A 21,881-nucleotide genomic window follows, 5' to 3' on the forward strand; every position below is an offset into this window, starting at 1 on the left:
ACATTTTTATTATTTTTTATTTCTTTTTTTGAGCAATAAGACATTAGTAAAATATTTATTTAAACGAGGTCTACTATTTCCTTTTATTAATATTTTTATAAATCAAGCGATTTGATTCTCTTAAAATAACATTAATTCTTGATACAAATTTCGTTCATAAATGTCGACAATGTTTCAAGATTACACTTATGAGTTTTCTTTGAGATAAGTGATATAAGTAAAACGTTTCAAATATTCAAAATTTATTCATACAAGTATTCTGATGATTATTAGGTGTGTGCCAAAAGTGGTGTTACACCGGTATTAAATTCATAATTAAAATTTAAAAAAATAGAATTTAAGCAGCTATCAAAGGGCTAGCCATTCAAAAAAATCTTTCATAACACATGTATACTAGATGTAAAAAATGCTAAATACATCCAAAAAAAAAAAAAAAGGCCGAAACAAAAAATAAAGGATCATGCATAAAAAGAAAACGTGGAGAAGGTCTAAATATCTCAAGCAGAAGAACCTACATAATATCTCACAGTAACAGTATCATTGAAACATAATTAGTAAATAATATAATTTAAAAAAATAAAAAATTTAAACTTCCAAAACAAAAGAAAGCGAAATAAATGAATTTAAAGCAAAGAAAAAAATATAAATGAATAAATGAAAAAACAAGTAACTAAATAAAATAAATAATTGAAAAAAAATGTATAAATAAACAGGAAAAATAACTACATAGATTGTCTCAGTCTAATGTAGAGTCCACTATCAGGAACAAAAGGCTAAATAAAGAGCTCTCTTTACAATTCCTTTCTTATACTCACAAGTTACTGTTCACTTTTAACAGAGTTCATAAAAGTATATGAAAAATCACTTATAAATGGTTATTAATTGCAAAATGAATATTAAAATTTGTGAAATAAATATTAAAATTTAAAAATTATAATTTGCTTTTAATAAATACCAATGAAATGTAGTACTTTTTTAAATGTTGATGGCATTTTTAAACTATTAATCAATCAATCAACATAACGTTTTTTGCAATGAGTGATATTTTGTCTTTAAAGCTATTTCTTTTATCATAAAATATTTTTTCTCTTTAAAAATCATTATTTTAGAGAAATGAACTGTTAAATAACGATTAATTATTAAATAACGATTATTTATTAAATAACAATTATTTATTAAATAACGATTATTTATTAAATAACGAAGAGTTTAAACAGACTCTTCTCTCAAAAAATAAATAACGAACGAAAGCAATCCATATTTCTAATTTAATTTACAAAAATTTCACAGAAAAAGAAACTAATTCCACCGCGTGATGTCCTGAGTATCAGAACCTAATTAGACTCGTAATTAACCTTTTAACATTTCTGTCGGCTGGGCATTAATTAGAGGAATTTTGAAACTGGAAGAAGGAAAAAGGAATTGATACAGTACATTAAGTATTCTTACTATATTGCTTTCATTCCATGATTTGAGTATAAAGGATTAAAGAGAAAGCTGTAAAAAAATTACACTTTGAAGGACCTAGATAAAAGCTGTTTTTAATTGCATGGAAGAGGGTTGAAATGTGAAAGTACTTTACTCAGAATTAAAATTCTTTTATTTAGATTTTACACCTAAGCCTTAAAAGATTTTTTTTTTTGATTTTATGTTTTATCTTTGTAAACACATAAAAATTACTGCATGTTTTGTAATGGTTTAAGCCAACATTCACAAAATTATCCCAGTTAACAAAATGGTGCAATCGTTTAATTAAGTTTTGAATAAAATAATAAATTATTCAAAAATAAAATATTTGATGAAAGATAATATTTTCTTTCCTTTACGCCTTAAGTTTTATCAAAGCATGGATTCAAAGGGAATAAACTTCTATTTTTTTTATTTAATAAAACTCATTTTAAAAAATAAGGATAATGGTGTACGCATTTCTAAAATATATTTAAGGTGGTATATGAATTTAACTATTTTTCCTTTAATCTGAATATCAATTTTTTTCTTTCACAAAATATTGTCCAACCCTTTTCAAAACAAAAATCTTTCTCAGATGCCTAAGTAAATATTTTCCATTAACAGAATTCTATGCTATAATATAAAATTTTTATCTCAATTAATTTTCTTATTTAACTATAGAGATTTGTTAATTCTAAATTTTATACCGAAGTAATTAATTGCATCTCAGTTTAAGTGGAAATTTACCAAAACTCTCCTAAATAAATGTTGTGTCTTAAAAAAAAAAAAAAGTAAAATTTTGAATAAAAAGTATTTAGATATTTTGAAAGCTCTAATATGATCTGAAGTTAAATACTTAAAAGGTTATTCTAACACTGGCAATTTTTTACGTTATTTAAGTATTCCGCTTTCATAGTACAATAATAATTTTTAAGTTGATGAAAAAATTTCGACACATTTATATCATATTTAAATTATGATGAATTACTAAATTCGTTGCATTTGGGAAACTCAATTTTTTCCCATCCTTTGTATTGAGTTAAATCAAACATTTATCGTAAATTAAAGAATTTTAATTTTTTAAATTTTTATTTCACATTGTATTTATAAAAAAATATGAAAGAATAAAAATACCAAACGCAATTTTTTAAGTATTTTATGTATTTTTATATTTTGGGGTTTTTTTTTTAAATTAATTCTTTTTTCTTCTATAGCAATTTGTGTAAATTTGATTAAATAAATTTCTCATAATTTTCATTCTGTATTCAGCAGAACCATAAATGCATGAAAGAATATTGTGAAAGAAGGATTGTCATAAAAAAACTCTTATTTCAAAAATATGTGTTCGTTCTTCATGTTTTTACAACAAGAATTATATAAATATGTTCATAGGACAACAATACTCCATTAAGCTTTTCCTGTTCAAATGCTAATATATTTTATATATTTCTTATTGTAATACATTATAACATTAATGAAGTTTTAAACATTTTTTTTTTAAATTTCAGTTTGATATTTTAAATAATATTGCATTATTATATGCAGAAACGAAACTTACCCAGTTTTAGCAAAATTAGACCAATACGTCATAACCGCTCTTGCCAAGGAATATTCTGATCTCGTGTAATTGGTACTGAAGTGAGACAAACTAGACACTAAAGGTGCTCCGAAAATGTAATTCAGTTCCTCTCCACTGACGCATCCCATTCTTGGTGAGTAATCACTTTCCTCCGTTTGGTGGTCAAACACATAGAAAAATGTCTTAGACGCATGAGACATTGAATGGTAATTTCCAGCCTTCAACATAGGTGCCACAGTCAGTACATCACTCAGAGCTTCTACCGTAGTTTCGAAGATATTCAGGGGATGTTGTTCCGGATGTAGCCAATCTGTATACTCATTTAATATGGTCAAATAAATTTCCTGAAGATGGAAGGTGAAAACATTTCTGACTAAGGTTCTAAATATCCGGTCTCTGCGAACTGAATCAATTCCGAACTTTTCTTCGTGAGCGGAGAATCTGAAATACGATTCAATCTTGGTCACACCAAATAACAAGTCATACTGGCCGAAAAGATCTTTATAGTTCTTCATAAGGACAGCAGGTTCATTGGGAATCACAATGCCATCAATGGTTGGTCCAAATGCTGTCAGATAATCCGGGATATCCAGTTGTACTCGCATGATGTCAGATATTGAGCGTTGTCGTATACAGTCCACCAGCGCTGTATTATCCCGAGTTGGACAATCTAGCACAGATGCCAAATAGCGGGTGAATGTAGCTGCATCCCGTGCGAGGGCCCATGGACTAAAAGCCGAACCACTTTGCATGATAGCTCTTTGGAACAATCCTATTTAAATGTATAAGAAAGTAAGAATTAATCCATTATATAATTGCAATGTTACTGATTTAAAGTCAAATACCTATATATAAATCTAATGAAAATAAAAAATATAAAAACACCAGACATGACATATGACCATGACCATACCATATAAATAATTAAGAAAACAACCATGGCAAAAAAAAACCTGAGATCTGTTCATTTTAAACTTCTAACTTAAATTTTTCAAGATAAATTTATTCTTCAGAATCAGCTTTAGCAAATCCAATCTATGCCATTTTGGAAGATTTAAATGGCATTTTTATTTTTCTATTAGTAATTATTTATAAATTTTTAAATTATGATTTATCTTTAATAGGAAGGAATAGGATGTTCTTGATGTATTGATACTCGCTTTCAATAGTTATTTTTATAATTATTCATAAAAAAATTTTGATACGGTAAATATATTAAATATCATAATTTATAAATAAAAATCTATTAAATAAAATTTATGATTCAATATTTCAGAATAATTTTATTTATTATGTAAATCGAAAAGCGTCTAAAGCGCAACCTGTTTTGTAAACGCCTTTAAACGTTGTGTGGATTTTTAAGAATAAAATCTGAAATTTATTGATTATATTTTTCTATACTTATATAATGCTCAATGTGTGTGTGTGTGTGTGCGTGTATTGGCGCTCTACAGGCCAGACCATTTGACCTACAGCTACCAAATTTGGTACATGTATACCTTAGAGGTCGTGAATGTGCACCTGGGGTCCCTTTTTATGAATTTTTAATTAGAATTGTAATTATTAATTAAATACCAATTTCCCGCCAAAAACTCTTTTCATTTTCCTCAACGCCAAATGAGTAAGGCTTCAGTTTTTCCCAACCGTAATGAGGCTAGGGTTAACATTTTTCGGCCGATTATTTCAAACGATTCTATTTATTTTCTTAATGTTTTATGCATTTAAAATTAAACACTGTTAATTAATCGATCTTTCAGTTTCATTCTGAAGTACTTTTGTATTCCAGTAACACAGAATAAAGCAAATTAAAAATTTCTAATCTGCATAGCGTTACCGCAACTGGCGTAAAAAAATTCACGCATGCGCATTGTGTTCTGATTGTTGACAATATTATCAACGGATGATTCTTGCTTTAAATTATTTTTAGGTTAGTTGCATGCTTTTGTAATTAAATTGTATTTATGTTAGTTGCATGCTTTTGTAATTAAATTGTATTTATGTTAGTTATATATTTTTTGTATATGCTTATAATTTTAAGTACATCGTTTTTCTAAGTAGTTTTTTTAAAACCTGTTTTCGACCGATTATTTTAAACGATTCATTTTATTTTCTTAGTATTTGATGCATTTAAAATTAAACATTGTTAGTAAATCGATCTGTTCATGATGAATCTGAGAAAATTTTATTGACAAATTCTTGAGATATTACATAAATTAAGAAAGATATTCTTTAGTGCCCATAAAGTTTAAACACTCACTGACTCTGTTATCAGTAATCATATTATAAAAAAAATGCTTTGTTTCAGTAAAAAATATTATTATATTAATTGCAGATAAATTCTTTCCACTCTAATTTAAAGCATAAATTCTACGAGAGCTAACAGAAAATTAGAGAGATACATATTACGTTATGATTGAAGGCCTTTATAATATTATGAGTGAATTATATGACTATCAACATCTGAAGTTTTAAAATATTTTGATGAAGAATCTATTAAAGTAGGAATTGCGTAAAATATTTAATTATTAAAATTTTAACGAACATTAAGATTGGCGAACCGGCTGGTCGCCAAAGGCGGCTAGTTAAGGAATAAAACAAAGAACTATTTTTTCACAATGATGTTCATAAATTTAATTTTTATGTATTTAGTTTTTATACATGAATTCATTGATATAATAATAATTTTTGTTAATAATAAATATTTTTTTTTTGTTTACCTCGAGCCATGGGAGATATCATTAAGAAATTTACACAGGCTGCTCCATGCCCCTGTCCAAACAATGTAACATTATTTGCATCACCTCCAAATTCTGCAATATTTTCTTGTATCCAATGCAGAGCTGCAACTTGGTCCATTAAACCATAATTTCCTCTTGCAGTTCCATCAAACGCTGGTAAGAATCCTGAAAAAAACAAAACAAAAAAAAAAACGATAAGACTGTAATGATATTTTCGAAACATTTTGAAAATTATAATTCATGACTTCACTTAAAATATTATATTATTACATCCAGACAACAAAAGAACTATTCAGAAAGAGTTTTAATACAAGACTTATAGAAACACTGAATACGCTGAAACCATAAATTGAGAATTTATTTATTTATACCTTTTTAATTTCATGTTCAATAAACCAACTGAACATATTATATAATGTTTCATAGTTATCATGTATAAAAACATTAACTTATCAATGGCAGATTTAAAGTTTTATAAATAATATAATACTTTGTAACGAGTGGTATATATATATATATATATATATATATATATATATATATATATATATATATATGTACACACACACACAACACACACACACACACACACATATATATATATATATATATATATATATATATATATATATATATATATATATATATATATATATATATATATATATATATATATATATATATATATATATATATATATATATATGTAGTGTACGGAGCGTCCCCCTAGCGGCGTTAGCGGTACGGAGCGTCATCCTAGCGGCGTTCGCGGTACGGAGTGTCATCCTAACGGCGCTCGCGTCGTCTCTCAACAGCCAATAAGAAGCTATCTGATTCCCGCTCTAAGAACTGTGTTCGGTACTGTACTAGCGTCCCTCGATGTAAAGCGGCCCAGCCGTTCGTCCAGTTCATTAAATTTGTTTATGTTAAATTAGTGTGTGATTCTCTTAATATGAGCCATCTCTACGCATTAATCTCAACCGGGCTTTCCCCTAGGGCCCGTGAGAGATATTTAATTTGATATATAATCCGATTAGTAGAGGCATGTTTTTCGAGCCAGAGTTAACATACCTCTACATGTGGGGGCTCGGTCCGGAGTGCAATGACCTCGGAAATAGAAAAATAATCTTCGATCCTGTAAGAAGCTGGGAATTTCGCCATTAGTTTTCGTCGAATTATCTTCGGATCGGCAGTGGCCGACAAAATATTTCAAGAAAAGTCTTCGGATCGGCAGTGGCCGACAAAATATTTCAAGAAAAGTCTTCGGATCGGCAGTGGCCGACAAAATATTTCAAGAAAATCTTCGGCTCGGCAGTGGTCGACAAATTTTTCAAGCAAATCTTCGCTTCGGCAGTGGCAGACAAATTGTGAAGTTCCTGCATATTATCTCAACGGATATAATTGAAGAAGAACAGGTAGGAGAATTTTACAAAATATCATTTTGATTAAAGAATCTTGCAAGCATTTATTTTAAGATTTGTATATTTGTGAATGACTTTTTCAAGAAAAAGAAACTGCTTGAATGTGTTTATTTTAGAAATTTCTGTTTTGAAGAAATATTAGCATTATTATTATTATCGTTATTATATTAGCATTTGTTATTAGGAAAAATAAAGGCATATTCAAAATGTTTAAAAATACAAAAAAGAAAGATTTAATTATTGTCGCTGAAGCAATAGGTGAGGTAGTTCCGGAAAAAACAAATATTGTGAAGCTTAAACAAATTATAGAAAATAGCCAAGCGGCTAAAGATGATTTGGAATTTGTTAAAGACATTATCATTTCAACTGTAGAGGAACGCGAAAAAATAGAAGCAGAGGAACGCGGAAAAATAGAGGCCGAACGAGCGCGTGAAGAGGCAGAAAGAGCGCGTGAAGAGGCAGAAAAAGCGCGTGAAAAGGAAAGACAGTTTGAATTAGAAAAATTAAAACTAACTTTAGCTCATGAAGAAAGTATGAGAAACGTTCAAGCGACCGGAATAAGTAGTCCTAACGGACCTCCTCAAGAAAATCATGCGGAGTCCATCGAACAAATAATTAAAAGCATCCGCATATTAACAATGCCAATACCAACTAAATCAGAAAATTTCAATTTGTTTTTCAATATTTTGGAACGTGCTTTCGAAACAAAACAGGTTAAAACTGAATACAAAGCCGAAGTCCTTCTAAATTTGTTAGGTGAGAAATGCCGACATGTTTTGTTATACGCGAACGAAAGCGAAATAAAAGATTATGACGAAATCAAAAGAATAGTGTTAAGAGAATTCCAACCATCTGCTAAAGAATGTTGGGATAACTTTCAAGCCGCCAAAAGATTTAAAGGGGAAAATCACGTGCAATTCGTCTCAAGATTAAAAGCAAATTTAGAATATTATTTGGAACTAAGAAAAGTGAAAGATTTCGCGACCCTTTGTGAACTAATTGTAACCGATAAATTAACCAGCACTCTTGACAAGGACACATCCGAGCACATTTTGATCAAACAAGGCTCCGACTGGTTAAAACCGCTGATGTTAGCAAAAGAAATAGACATTTACTTTCGCGCAAGAAATAAAAGTTTGTTTTGGGAAGAGAGTAGATATACACATGACTACAGCTCAAGGCCGCGCGTCAATAATTCCCGCCAAAATAATGATAATGTACACGGTGGAAATATTGATAGGAAAACTTGTTTTAAATGTAATTCTTCATCGCATTTAATAAAATTCTGTTCCCAAAATGTTGATGCTAGACAACATAACAATCAGGGAAGATCCCATAACTCAAATCCTGTAAACTCCGTGTTAAAATCAAATGAAATTCCACAAGAATTAATAATCGCTGAGTTGGAATACGCAGATATTATTGTAAACGACGTTCCTATTAAAGCTTTGGTTGATAGCGGAAGCGTATTAATGATTATTAATCCTAAATATGTAAAGAAATTAAATTATGTAGGACGTAGCACAAAAATTAAATTAGCGAACAGTTCAATTGTCAGTCTTCCGTTAGTGGCGATAGATATTAGTCATGTTAATAAAAAGTCAGTAACGAAAAGAGTTTTAGCAGCTGTTGATACTAATATTTCTTTTGAATGCATTTTACCATCTAATAGTTATTTAGATCTTAAAAATACTTTTCCCAATAAAAATGATAATAATTCAACTTCTCCCATAAATGAAAATAAAAAAGATTTCGATTATGAGATAGTACATCGCTCAGGTAGTCAAATGCGTCACGTTGATTCACTTAGTAGATACCCAACAGTCATGACTGCACTTTGTGATGATTTAACAGCGCGAGTGCAAGTGGCACAGATGTCAGATGAATACATAAAAAAATTGAAAGAATTATGTAAAGATAACAACCAAGTTGATTTCGTGGTACAAAATAACATTCTGTATAAATGTCAGGACAACCGTCGTTTGCTTGTAATACCTGATCTAATGAAACACGAAATAATTAAGAACGCGCATTCAAAAGGGCACTTCGCCGTGGAGAAAACTAAAAACATTATCGAACGTGACTATTTTTTCCCGAATATGCAAAAAAGTATTGAATCGGTAATACAGAACTGTGTCGAATGCATCCTAGTCAACCGGAAGCGTGGTAAACCTGAAGGGTTCTTACATCCTATTCCGAAGGAAAACTTTCCTATAAGTACTTACCATGTTGACTTTATTGGACCCTTAGTGTCAACCAATAAAAATTATAATCATATTCTTACTATAATAGATGCATTCTCAAAGTTTGTTTGGTTATATCCTGTTAAAGGTGTAACTGCAAATGATGCAATTACGAAACTGCAATTGCAGGAAGCAGTGTTCGGAAATCCTATGCGCATCATCACGGATAAAGGTTCCGCATTTACCTCCAAGGAATTTACAAACTATTGCGCGAATCAAAATATTAATCACATTCAAATCACCACAGGAATACCTCGAGGAAATGGACAAGTGGAAAGGGTTCATGGAACTCTTATCCCCCTGCTTGCCAAACTTTCCATCAATGATCCCACGAAATGGTACACTCATGTTCAAGCAGCACAACGTGTATTTAACTCTACTGCTCCACGGAGTACAAAATTTACTCCTTTCGAACTCATGATCGGTGTGCAAATGAGGCATAAAAATGACCAGAAAATTCTCGATATCCTACAGGAAGAATATGAGCAAATGGTCATCGACAGCCGCGAGGACATCCACGAAGAAGCGCGACAGAATATCTTGCACCTCCAAGAAGAGAATAAAAGAGCTTACAACAAGCGCAGGAAGAAAGCTACTCCATATAATCCAGGTGACTTAGTGGCCATACAGAGGACCCAATTCGGCAGTGGTTTGAAGCTTCGCCCGAAGTTCCATGGTCCCTATCGCATCACAGCGAAGAAGCCACACGAGAGGTACCTAGTGGAGAAAGTGGGAATCCACGAAGGCCCCAACCATACTTCTACAGCAGCAGATTATATGAAGCCTTGGTCTACAACTGCATAAAGCATCTACTTTACAAAATCTAAAAATTTTGCAAAAATCTAAAATTTTCTTTTTTGAGTTTTTCAGATTCTTTCTCAGATTGACGAGGACGTCAAGATCATCAGGACGGCCGATTGTAGTGTACGGAGCGTCCCCCTAGCGGCGTTAGCGGTACGGAGCGTCATCCTAGCGGCGTTCGCGGTACGGAGTGTCATCCTAACGGCGCTCGCGTCGTCTCTCAACAGCCAATAAGAAGCTATCTGATTCCCGCTCTAAGAACTGTGTTCGGTACTGTACTAGCGTCCCTCGATGTAAAGCGGCCCAGCCGTTCGTCCAGTTCATTAAATTTGTTTATGTTAAATTAGTGTGTGATTCTCTTAATATGAGCCATCTCTACGCATTAATCTCAACCGGGCTTTCCCCTAGGGCCCGTGAGAGATATTTAATTTGATATATAATCCGATTAGTAGAGGCATGTTTTTCGAGCCAGAGTTAACATACCTCTACATATATATATATATATATATATATATATATATATGTACACACACACACACACACACATATATATATATATATATATATATATATATATATGTACACACACACACACAACACACACACACACACACACACATATATATATATATATTCTCAACATTTGCCCCTAGATGGCACTTTGAGACGGAGTATTTATATAGTTCCCCTGATGCCTTTCAGTTAATAAGTAAAACATCACTACTCTGTGATAGTTTGCAAGCCAACTTGAAACTATGTGATATTTTATTCTTCCATGTTAAGTATGTGTTTGTAATTTGATGTGTCTGTGTATTTTATGATGGGGAATCTAGACGAAATCTCAATAAAATATGATTCTGAAAAGCCGGTGTTTTCATCCGCACAATACCATGCGTCCCTCTTCACTACAACTTTAATTAGCATCTAAAAGCCTTGCATTTTAATATGTTTTAAATGGCATACTGGAAATAAATTGGAAAATTGAATTTACATTTTTGAAAATTGAAGGAAATAATTAAATAGTATTTCCAATTTTTTTTTTTTAAATGCGTAATTTTTGTCAGTTTATTAATATTTTTTCAATGAGCATGGTTGTAGTTTATCTTAATTAAAATTAAAAAAAAACATTTAAAAAAAACTCAAATCAAAAATTATAAAATGTTCTAAAAATGATAGCAAATGAAAACAAACGAAAAATATCAGGGTAAGACTTCTATAAATTATGATGAAAAAAAAAAAATGAAAAAGAAACATGTACATTTTTAACGAAATGTGTAAAATGGAAGCAGGTATTATCAAAAGGTTTAAGTGCCCATATGCCTCTAAATAAATGTAGAATTTCCTTTTTTTTCACTATTCTTATTTTTTGTTAATATTTGTTATTATTATCTAGTTCTTAGTTTTTGTCCTTTTATTTTTTCTTTCAACAACAACAAAAAAAAAAAAAAATACATTTCTCTCAGAAATTTCTGATTTATGGAATCTAGTCTGGAATACAAATATCTATTATTACTCACATTTATTTTTAGTATTTTATCTTTATTATTTTTTAAGGTATTTCGGTACATTTTTATACTTTAATAATTGATTATGCTTTTATTATTTTTGTATAAAATATTTGGCATCCAGAGAAACAGGAAATCAGTTTCTCTAAAACAATCTATTTTAAGAAATTTGGACTAAGGGTTTTCAAAAGTAATGAGCCCAATGAGGCGATTTTTATTTTGTGCATTTATTCGGAATCGAAATGTTTCATTATTTATTTCACTTTCTTTGTATTTCTACTTACATTGCAATATTTATCATATGCAGAATAAGAGGATTTTTATGCTATATTTAGAACTTTCTAATTTATAAATTCTGACCTTTAATTATTGTTAAGTCAAAAACAATCTACAACTGAAGGTAGAATAATTATTTTCAAACTGAATTTAATGTATCTCACGGAGGACACATAATAAAGAGGGGTTAATAAGGCGAATTAAAGACAGGAAAGAAAAGTAATTAGCCGTTGTGAAGGCAATGAGTCCCACTGAATCCTGTGCCAATGGCTTCTACTGATGTAGTGTTTGACTGGAACTCCCATTTTAATTGGCTGTTAAATCAATCGATTAGAAAATTTAATTGCTCGAATGATAGTTCGACAAAAACTGCAGGCAATTAATTATTTTCCACTTGAGATAATAATTAGCAAAATCGATGGAAGAAAAGTAATTCTTCCATGAAAAATTGAAAGTAGTTAAGATAGTGGCAGTTTATTGAACCGTTTATTCTTTTTGATTTCTGGAGTAATATATGTTTGATTTACTTCTTAGAGGGAAGAGACATGCCTTGAAATCTCAATAGGACATTAAGGATATTACGTATACTTGCAGCTTTGATACATACATTAAATGATGAATTCCTTTTATATATAAGCGGAAGTTACAGATATGAGTTTGGTAGATGCTTTATTTTGATAGACGAAGAACAGAATTTTTCAGAATGGATCAAAATCGAAAGCAAGAATGTTAATCATTATCGAATTTCCAATTTGACTCTATTAATTTATTATTATCACACAAGACTTAATTTTGACAAGATAATTTCAAAAATAATTATTTTGCTTCGGTCTTTCAAATTATAATTAAATTTATGTATATAGATAATTAAATGCGATATAAATAATTTAATACATACTTATTTTATTAAAATGAAAGGACATTTAAGATATCTTTGAGAAATGGAATAAGTATTTAATTCCTGAATGATTGATATTATTCATATACTTTCAACTTCAAATTTTCATCAAATACTTTGGCTGCTATAGAGAGTAAAGTAACAAAAATTACTTTTTATACGGTCCCGAAAGCAAAAAAGTGTCAATGAGTAAAATATTTTTTTTTTCTTAGATTCATCTATAAAGACACAAAGTTCAATTTTAATAATATTTTGTAAAATTTTCTGAAATATTGAAAGGCAAATTTATTGACTTAAGATACTTTCCCTTTTTCTGACTGATGTTTGAACGAATCCTTCACAATAATTGTCAGGGGAAAATATACATATTACGAAAGATTATTAAAAAGTCAGAATTAGAAAATAAAGAAGCATTCTTCAACATTTAGGCAAAGATACATCCCATAAACAATACTGACGTATATGCGATATAGTTAATCACCTGTCATTCTTTCTCAATTTCCGGCATATTTTTTGAAATTTCAGGCAAACATTTATGGACCATGCATTGCTAAAGTCAATTCATGCCTTCAGTCATAATGCCAATCAAAACTAAATCATCTTATACGAATTGTTTCAGGTGTAAATATGTTGAACTCACTATGAAATGTGTCCTATGCTGCATCAATTAGTTCATTCTTTAGATTATGACTTTAGATAAGTATACATTTTTCCTAAGTAAAACAATTTTTCCTAAGGGATCGGCCATTCTTCGTAAACAAATAAAAACGCCGATTTACCTGGTTTATATGTAAAAATTTGAATTTTTTGTCACCCGATGTAAGTTGTAATGTAAGTAACATTATATTTTTTAATAATTCTTTTGAAATAAATATTTTAAATCTACTTTTTTTAAATACCTATTCATTATATTGAATACATAATATCTAAAGTCAAAATTAAAATTATTTAAAATATCCCTTCTGAAAAAAAATTAAAAAGTTAATTAACTTTATTGAATATGGAAAAAAAGTTGAAACATTTCTTAAACTATAGCATTACAAGTTTTATTAAAATGACTTGAAAAAAATCAAATATAAAACACGAGCTACTCTGTAAATAAAATCATCATCAATTATATTTAGTTAGATAATCAGTTTTAAGTTTGAAACCCAAACTTTTAAAGCGAGAAATATATTTTATGCAAAAACATCTCGAGTGAGGCATCAACATAAAAATAAAAGTTTTAGATCTCTCTACTCCGACGTATCAAAGCAAAAGACTTGACACTTTTTCTTGAAAAAAGAGCAAGTTAATCTCATTTTAAGAGTTCTCTCTGAATACGATGGTTTAAATTTTTCCCTCTTGGTGCTACAAGTAACACTATTTTCCAGCACGGGACCGTCCATTAAGCTTTCGCCGCTATCTGGCTTTTATTATGGGGCTTGTACATAAACACTTCAATAGCAACGCATCTTGTTATGGAAACCATTAGAGGTGTTTATGAGGTCACAAAACGACTTCTAATGGACGTGTTACGCTACTAAGATAAGAAGCAGATTCTTTGTTATGCCAAACGTCCTTTCCAAGAAACAAATTAACTTCAGGAAAATATTATTTTTTACCCCATTTTTAATCTCAGTGACTCTTTGTCAGTAATAAGGCTTGTAAAAGTTTGAAGCGTTGGTTTTAATAAAGGCCATTTGTTTCAGAAGTTGCAGGATAAAATTACTTCGTGTAAAAACATTAATCATGCATAGGGGGAAATAAACCTCGAGGACAAAGAAAAAAAATGTTGCATGGATTTTAATAACTTGAAATTTGGTTATACGAGAAAGTATTTTCGAAATGATTAAATTATTTTATCATTTTTTTTATTATTTTTATGAAGTAATAAAAAATAAGGTAGACATTGCTTTTATGATTGGATTTATTAAATCTTATATTTCTCTAAAAGCTAATGATTTTGCATTCAACTAATCTAAAGATGACTTTTGTTTAACATTGATACTTTGATTGTTTGCCGACGTCCTGGCATAGGGGTAGCGCGTCTTCCCCGTGATCTGGGCGTCCCGGGTTCGAGTCCCGGTTTGGGCATGGTTGTTCTATCTGTGAGATGTGTGAATGTGCCCTCCTGTAAAAAGGGGTTGTGCAAGCGAATGATTGATGCGTGAGTGGCAAAGTCGTACTCTTGGCCCTAGTTGGCGCTGCTATAAAAAATAAGAGACGTCCACCTCAGGCTTAAATCGCTGTCTTCGTAACAGCGGGCTTGTCAGTGGCAAGTGCCATAAGAAACAAACAACAACTTTGATTGTTTACTTGGCTTCCGTTGAAAATTCGTTTATCCCTATTTCCGTTTTATGAATTATTCTTGGCGCTAAACAAAGAATAAGAAATAATTCAGAACTTAGTTGTTCAATGATGAAGATTCTAATTTTCTAGTCAAGCATATGATGAAGATTCTCCTACTTGGTCTAGGTCTGACGCTAGACCTGGTCTAGCGTATCTGGTGAAATATATGAATCAAGAAGCCATGATGGAAAATTTGGCATGTAGTTTTATTTGTTGTTCAAAGCGACCTTAGTGTGCCATTTTAGCATTTATGTTAGATATCTGATATAATTCCAGTATATCTAGGCACAGCTGCACCCAGCCTTGCCTAGACATTCAGGATAGGCTGAATCGATTCGTTATAGCGACATCACAAAGGTGGGAATTAATGTTGTGTGCTTATGGTCATTTCCGAACATGGAAATGGAATATAATGCAATCCCACATTACAATTACTTCCATGATAAAATGTACTTGAATTAGGTAGGACTTCCTATAATATGTGGTGAAAGCTTATAAGCCAGTTAACAGCTACATTACACGAGCAATTGCTTTTGCATTGTCGCCATGTTACTCGGCTGCGAACCACAAGGTCCCAGATTCTACCCTCGCTCACACCAATTCACCACATTGGTGACCTCAGACGATGATCCTTCAACTTTCGTACAGCTGTTGTGGCGCCATCTACACACAGCAAACCAAAGTCTTCAGACTTACTTGACGCAGCAACAGCAACCACACCATCTCGCCATAACGCTTGGTGCTGCTCAAATGGGTACAGACACATTAGAATCAATAGCTAATACATCATTACTCAACAGCCATATCGTTCGTCTCACCTCCGACTCACTGGAGGGAGGGTCTGTGATGAAGGCTTATAAGCCCATTAACAGCTATGCTACACGAACAATTGCTTTTGTATTGTGGTCATGCTACTCGGCCGAGAACCATAAGGCTCCAGGTTCTATCCTCGCTCAATTCAATCCGACACAAACGAAAGTGGGTGCAACTTAAACTCTCAAGATTAACGTATATACTGCGGAAGCTAGAACCAACAATCATGCCTATATCAGATGTACTCCTACTGAATTATTTTCCATATTCTTTTATTGTTTTCCTGGAATCTTCAGAGGTAGATTTTCCTAATACGTATTTAACTTATAGGAAAAAATGGGTAAGCACTAATAGAAAACAGTTAAAATGTCAATGCTAAAACGCACATTGTTCTGATTGCCTTTACATAATGCTGTTAAAAATGAACTTAGAGGACAGAATCCGTAACGTATTTCTCTGATTCTAGTTCATAAATTACTCTTTTAACCACTTGACCACAGTTTGATTAAAATGAGAGAAAACGAGAATTTTAAGATTACTATTAATTAACACATGCCAAACTAACATTAAGATTTTTCCAAATATTAGTATGACACGATAATCTACACATAAGATGCCTTCCCGATATGTAGTTTGGTACGATATCTCTTGGTACCAACAGTACAACTCCTTTCCTGATAAAACGTACTTGCTGTAGGTAGTACTTATATTCTGAAAGTGGAGGCAACTCAACCACATAAGATTAAAGTACATATTGCGGAAGCGAGAATAATGCCCATATCTAAGGTGTCCCTGGTGGATTATATATGTTGTCATTAAAATATATAATGCAGTTATTTCATAGAATACCTAGTTATTCCATGAAATAACTGATAGTGTCAGTTAAAATGTGTAATATGTTATTAATTTGACACTTTAGTTAAAGTGTTATTTTATGAAATAACTAGATATTCTATAAATTAACTAATGAGAGACAGTTAAAGTGTAAAATAAACAATTTATCTAAAATGAAATTAAACTAATGATAGACAATTAAAATGAAAAAGAAGCAATTTATCTAATTTATGCAGCGTATAAATGGTATTTATGGAAACGTACCATAAAATCATTTGTTACAACAAGGATTACTAAAATGACACTTGGAATTACAAAGAACATTATTTCTAAAACAAAAACATTTTTTATTTCTAAAACAAACAAACACAAACATAAATGCAGTAGGGGTGGAAGGTAAATGTATTTGTCGTGCGAGATATATGATATAGATTATTTTACACTTTAACGGACTGCAGATCGTTATTCTATGAAATAACTAGTTAAACCATGAAATACAAGAGAGTTTTACACTTTAACGGACACGATCAATTATTTCATGGAATAACTAGGTATTCTATAAAATAACGGATTTCATACTTTAACGATAACATATTCATATATATGGTTATATTGCCTTTCTGGAGTTTTCAGGGGTAAATTTTGATAATACTTATTTCTCTTGGAGGAATAATTAGTAAAAACGAATAGAAAGCATCGAAAATTGCAGTGCTAGTGGTCAAGTAGATGTTTGCTTTTACATAATGCTGTTAAGAATAAAATCAGAAGACAGAATCTATTATCTATTTTTTTTTATTCAAGTTCATAAATTGTACTTCTTTAACCCCTTAACCACAAATGGATTATAATGAGATAAAGCGATAATTTTAAGACTATTATTAGTTAAAACATAGCATACTAATACTTGGATATTTTCAATTATAAAAGAAGGAAAATTAGGAAGTATAATTTTAACATAAAATTCCAACTTCTGTTGCATAAAACAAATATAAAATAGAAGGTAATAATAGAAGAAGCTGATTAGCTTCATTGAAAAGAACTTCTATTCTACTGCTACGGCTTCCTTAAATGGAAAACGGATCTATTGTTAAAACTCCCGTGCCTACTCTAAAGAAAAGTTTTAATTACTAAAATTTACAACCGTACTCCAAATTAAAAATAATGCTAGATTACTAGCTGTATTCTCTATTTAGGTTTTGAAAATAACAATATTTTAACTCAACCACACTTGCAAAATAATAATAAAAATACCCAAAATCCGTGCGTGCATTGTTAAAAAGAAATGAAACACATGTAAAAGGAAATTTCTGAGATATATTTCCTTCCCTTTTAAGTATAAAAAAGTGAAAACGTAGATCTCAGGAACCGGAAGATGCCGTACTCCATCAAATGGTCAAGAAATGAGAATACTTTGAACAATACACTTTTTCTTTCGGTGCTTTTCGGTGAATAAATAGTTGCCTTATGTTTATTGCCTTTTTTTTCAGTTTGCTTTCTTTTGAAGGGTAGAATAATGTCTGGCTCCCTCAGATGAGGTATATTTCAGTTTCACTTTTTTTTTTGGGGGGGGGCAGTATTTTTGACGGCGAAGATATATATTCTCACTGTAATCTATCTTTGCCATTCAACCGCATTTCTTAAGCTTTCTACTCCATTTCATTTCTTACTGTGCTTTATTTATTCTCTCCATATTTTTTGTTGATTGTCTATTTTGTATGTTTATGATAATATATAGAATAATATTGCAACTTGAAACATAAACTATATGTTTATATAAGCTTTGGAATATTACATATTTGAAAATTTGAAAGTCATATCATGTAGTTGACTTTCATAGACGTTGTGATAAATGATAAGTAAAATAAGCAGGATATGAATAAAACTAGAAGTAAATCGGAAACAAAGTTGTAAAAGAGTAACATATATTCTACTTTTTTAAGCATTTCTAAAATGAATAATGACACTAAACAATGCTGACAAATAATTACAAAAACATTCACTTTCATTAAAGAAATCACCAAAGTCTTCCCATAGGCATACAAAAGAAATGAACGTGTGGATCACTGCGAAGAGGGGACTATTATTGAATGCTAAGATTATCACCGGTTACGGTACAACACCTCCCTTAGGAGGCGCACCCTTTCATATTGTTCGGAGTAGCCAACCCATTAACATTTCTATATCCACCAAGATAGTGAAAACAAATCATCATAACAGAAATTTTTCAACCCTCTGAGTATCCTCCCCTCTGTGGTATCCAGAAACGAACCATCAAACGACCCACTAATTAAAGAAAACAGGCCTAATGCATGAATTGCATGATTTGATTTACGTAGTTTATGATTAATAAACGAGTATAATTAAGAAAATATAATAACTTAGTCCAGGGCAATCATGTATTTAATATAATCCTTCAATCCTCATATTCCATATTTTGCAATTCGAATCTTATTTTAAAATTCATGTAAATTCGATAAATAGTCGCCTATGTATTAATTAATTTTTATTGTTATTTCATTTCTTCTAAAATTTTTAGTTAGAGGTTTTGTTGGAATAAAAGTAGGTATTCATTTTATATATATATATATATATTTAGCATGATACTGAATTACTCTCTTTTATAGCAAAGCATTACTCATCGTCTCCCTTTAGACAAAAGATTTATTAAAGACAATGATAAGATTCATAAACTTATTGCATATGCGAAGATTTCATTTCATATAAAGTATGTGTTTGTTTGGTTATTGTATACTTCTATGAATGCTATGTATTAATGAAAATTCAGGAAATATTATACAAGAAGTTTCACACTTTTGCTAAATAATACCCCGTATAAAACATTCGATTTTCAACCGAACCTCAATTTGACATTTAATTGATGTAGAGTAAAATCAAGAGAAAATAATCTTCATAAAAATTGCAGCTGAATGATATTTTACATAAAAATATTTATTTTAAGAGATAATTTTAAAGTAAAAAAATGACGAATAAGTTAAGTAAAATCATCTTATTAAAGCTAATTAAAAGTGAAAAATAACCAAGATAATTAATCAAAAATATTGTTATATATTAGGTGTTTTTCACTTAATTTTATTTATTTACTAAGCTCTTTTGGGGCTAAATTGGTTCCGCAGGAAAACTGGTTGTGTTTATTTCCTTTATTTTATAATTATTTAATTGATATCATTAAAAACATTTTTTTTGAATTTTAAAACAGTTTAAAGTTCATATTTATTCAATAATAGTTTTGGAAATTATAGCAGACAAATTTCAAAATTCAGCTTGATTTTTCCTTAGGTGAAACTCTAACTAAAATTTGAAAATTGATCAGAATTATATAATCCCACTCTCCTAGGAATAATTTGATAATTTTAAGTCGAACGGTCTGACCTTTAGAGCCCCAACACATATTTACCTTTATTATTAATTATTTCAGACAATGTTTTTAAAAATGTTAATATAAAGAATTAGCTTCATACCAAAATGAAGATTTGTAAACAATCTACATTTTCATAATGTGATAATATTTTGCCCATATTCAAATAGAAATTGAAACTGAAAAAAATTTGGACCGAGAAATAACTAATGAAAAACGTTAAAGAATAGCGTTTCAAAAGCAAAAATAACTTTGCCACTCTTGTCAACATTAAATAAAATAATGGCGTTAACAAAGCTAAAAGAATCTCATTCAGCTTAGCATTCCTTCCATTTCTGAGGTTATTAGGAAAGATAAAACATTTCTGAAGCATTTACTACTCATTCAGAAATACCAAAAGTTTTTTTTTCCCCTGTAGTACAACGCTTCTTTATGACAAAACGTTTAGTGCTGAGGCAATCCTTTATAACGTGAATGATAAATTCCTCTTAGAGATATCGATTTAAAAAAGAGTATAAAATCGTAGGAAAAGTATTTTTCTCTTAAATACAACTGACTTTATTCAGAAGGATTTTTTAATAAGTTGTCATCATGAAATATTAGAAAATTTACCATGAGGAAATTTTAATTATTAAATATAATTTCGTTTTACCGCTGATTTGCTTATACTAACCTTATTATTACTTAACAAAACTTATTATTACTTACTTAAACTAAATTTATTGTTGAGTTTTATTTTATGTTGAAGAAAGGTGGTAGGATAATCATTAAGTAAAAAATAAAAATGGTTTAATAGAAAAACTAGGAATCGAAAAATATTCTTTCAGCGCAAAATATTGAATTATATCTCAACGATATTGTTTGATATTTTATTAGGGTTAGAAGGTAAAAAAAAATCCACTTGCATCTATTACAATAATTTTTTTTTTAAGAATGACATTCTATTTTTAGCATTCACAGCCAACTATATGGTTTAAACCTTAAAATCTTTCTATTTTTACCATTCACAACCATATAGATGGTTCTGATCTTCAAACCCTTCTTCACTATGACCTTCAAATCCTCCTGAATGTCATATAGTATTGTAATTGCAATCAACATATCAAATAATATGGAGGAAAATCTGTTTTGTATCAAATAATATTTTATATAATCTTATTCTTATATAGTTCCACGCAAATGTTCTATTTATGATATTACATTATCCTCTGTTTAAAATTTTCTTTGTTAAAAAAGCTATACATTATATGAAAGCGATTATTCAAAACATTTTCAGATTATCTAATTTTTATTTAAATGCAGACACAACTACAATAGCATCGTTGTAAATAAATATTTGAAAAGTATTCTGAAGAAATAATATTCTTATTTACAATTGGATAAGAAATAATTGTTTAACTATTCTTCCAATTAAGTTGTTAATCATCAAAAAATATTTTATTAATGTCTGGTTAAATTCTGGTTAAATAATGTCTGTTGTATTGTCTTAAATTCTTTCTGGAACATAATATATATTTTTGGTAGAATTTTATTATTTACAAAATTCTGTATTCAGTTTATTGTTTAAATCTGCGATTTATTTTATTGTCCTTTACGATTCCAGGATCTGTAATAGTT

General features: G+C 30.1%; 1 protein-coding gene across 4 annotated transcripts in view; it reads right to left on the bottom strand.

The window, feature by feature from the left end:
- Positions 1-21,881, bottom strand: part of LOC129965905 (neuroligin-4, X-linked-like) — a 308,615-nt gene that overhangs the window by 32,012 nt on the left and 254,722 nt on the right. For all 4 annotated transcript variants that reach the window (XM_056080180.1, XM_056080181.1, XM_056080183.1 and 1 more), the window contains exons 3-4: positions 5,746-5,931; positions 3,008-3,800 (exon numbers count right to left, since the gene is read on the bottom strand). In XM_056080180.1, the coding sequence (XP_055936155.1) occupies positions 3,008-3,800; positions 5,746-5,931 (979 nt within the window). The remainder of the gene's footprint in view (positions 1-3,007; positions 3,801-5,745; positions 5,932-21,881) is intronic.

Source organism: Argiope bruennichi, chromosome 4, assembly GCF_947563725.1.
Source record: "Argiope bruennichi chromosome 4, qqArgBrue1.1, whole genome shotgun sequence".
NCBI classification, from domain to species: Eukaryota; Metazoa; Arthropoda; class Arachnida; order Araneae; family Araneidae; genus Argiope; species Argiope bruennichi.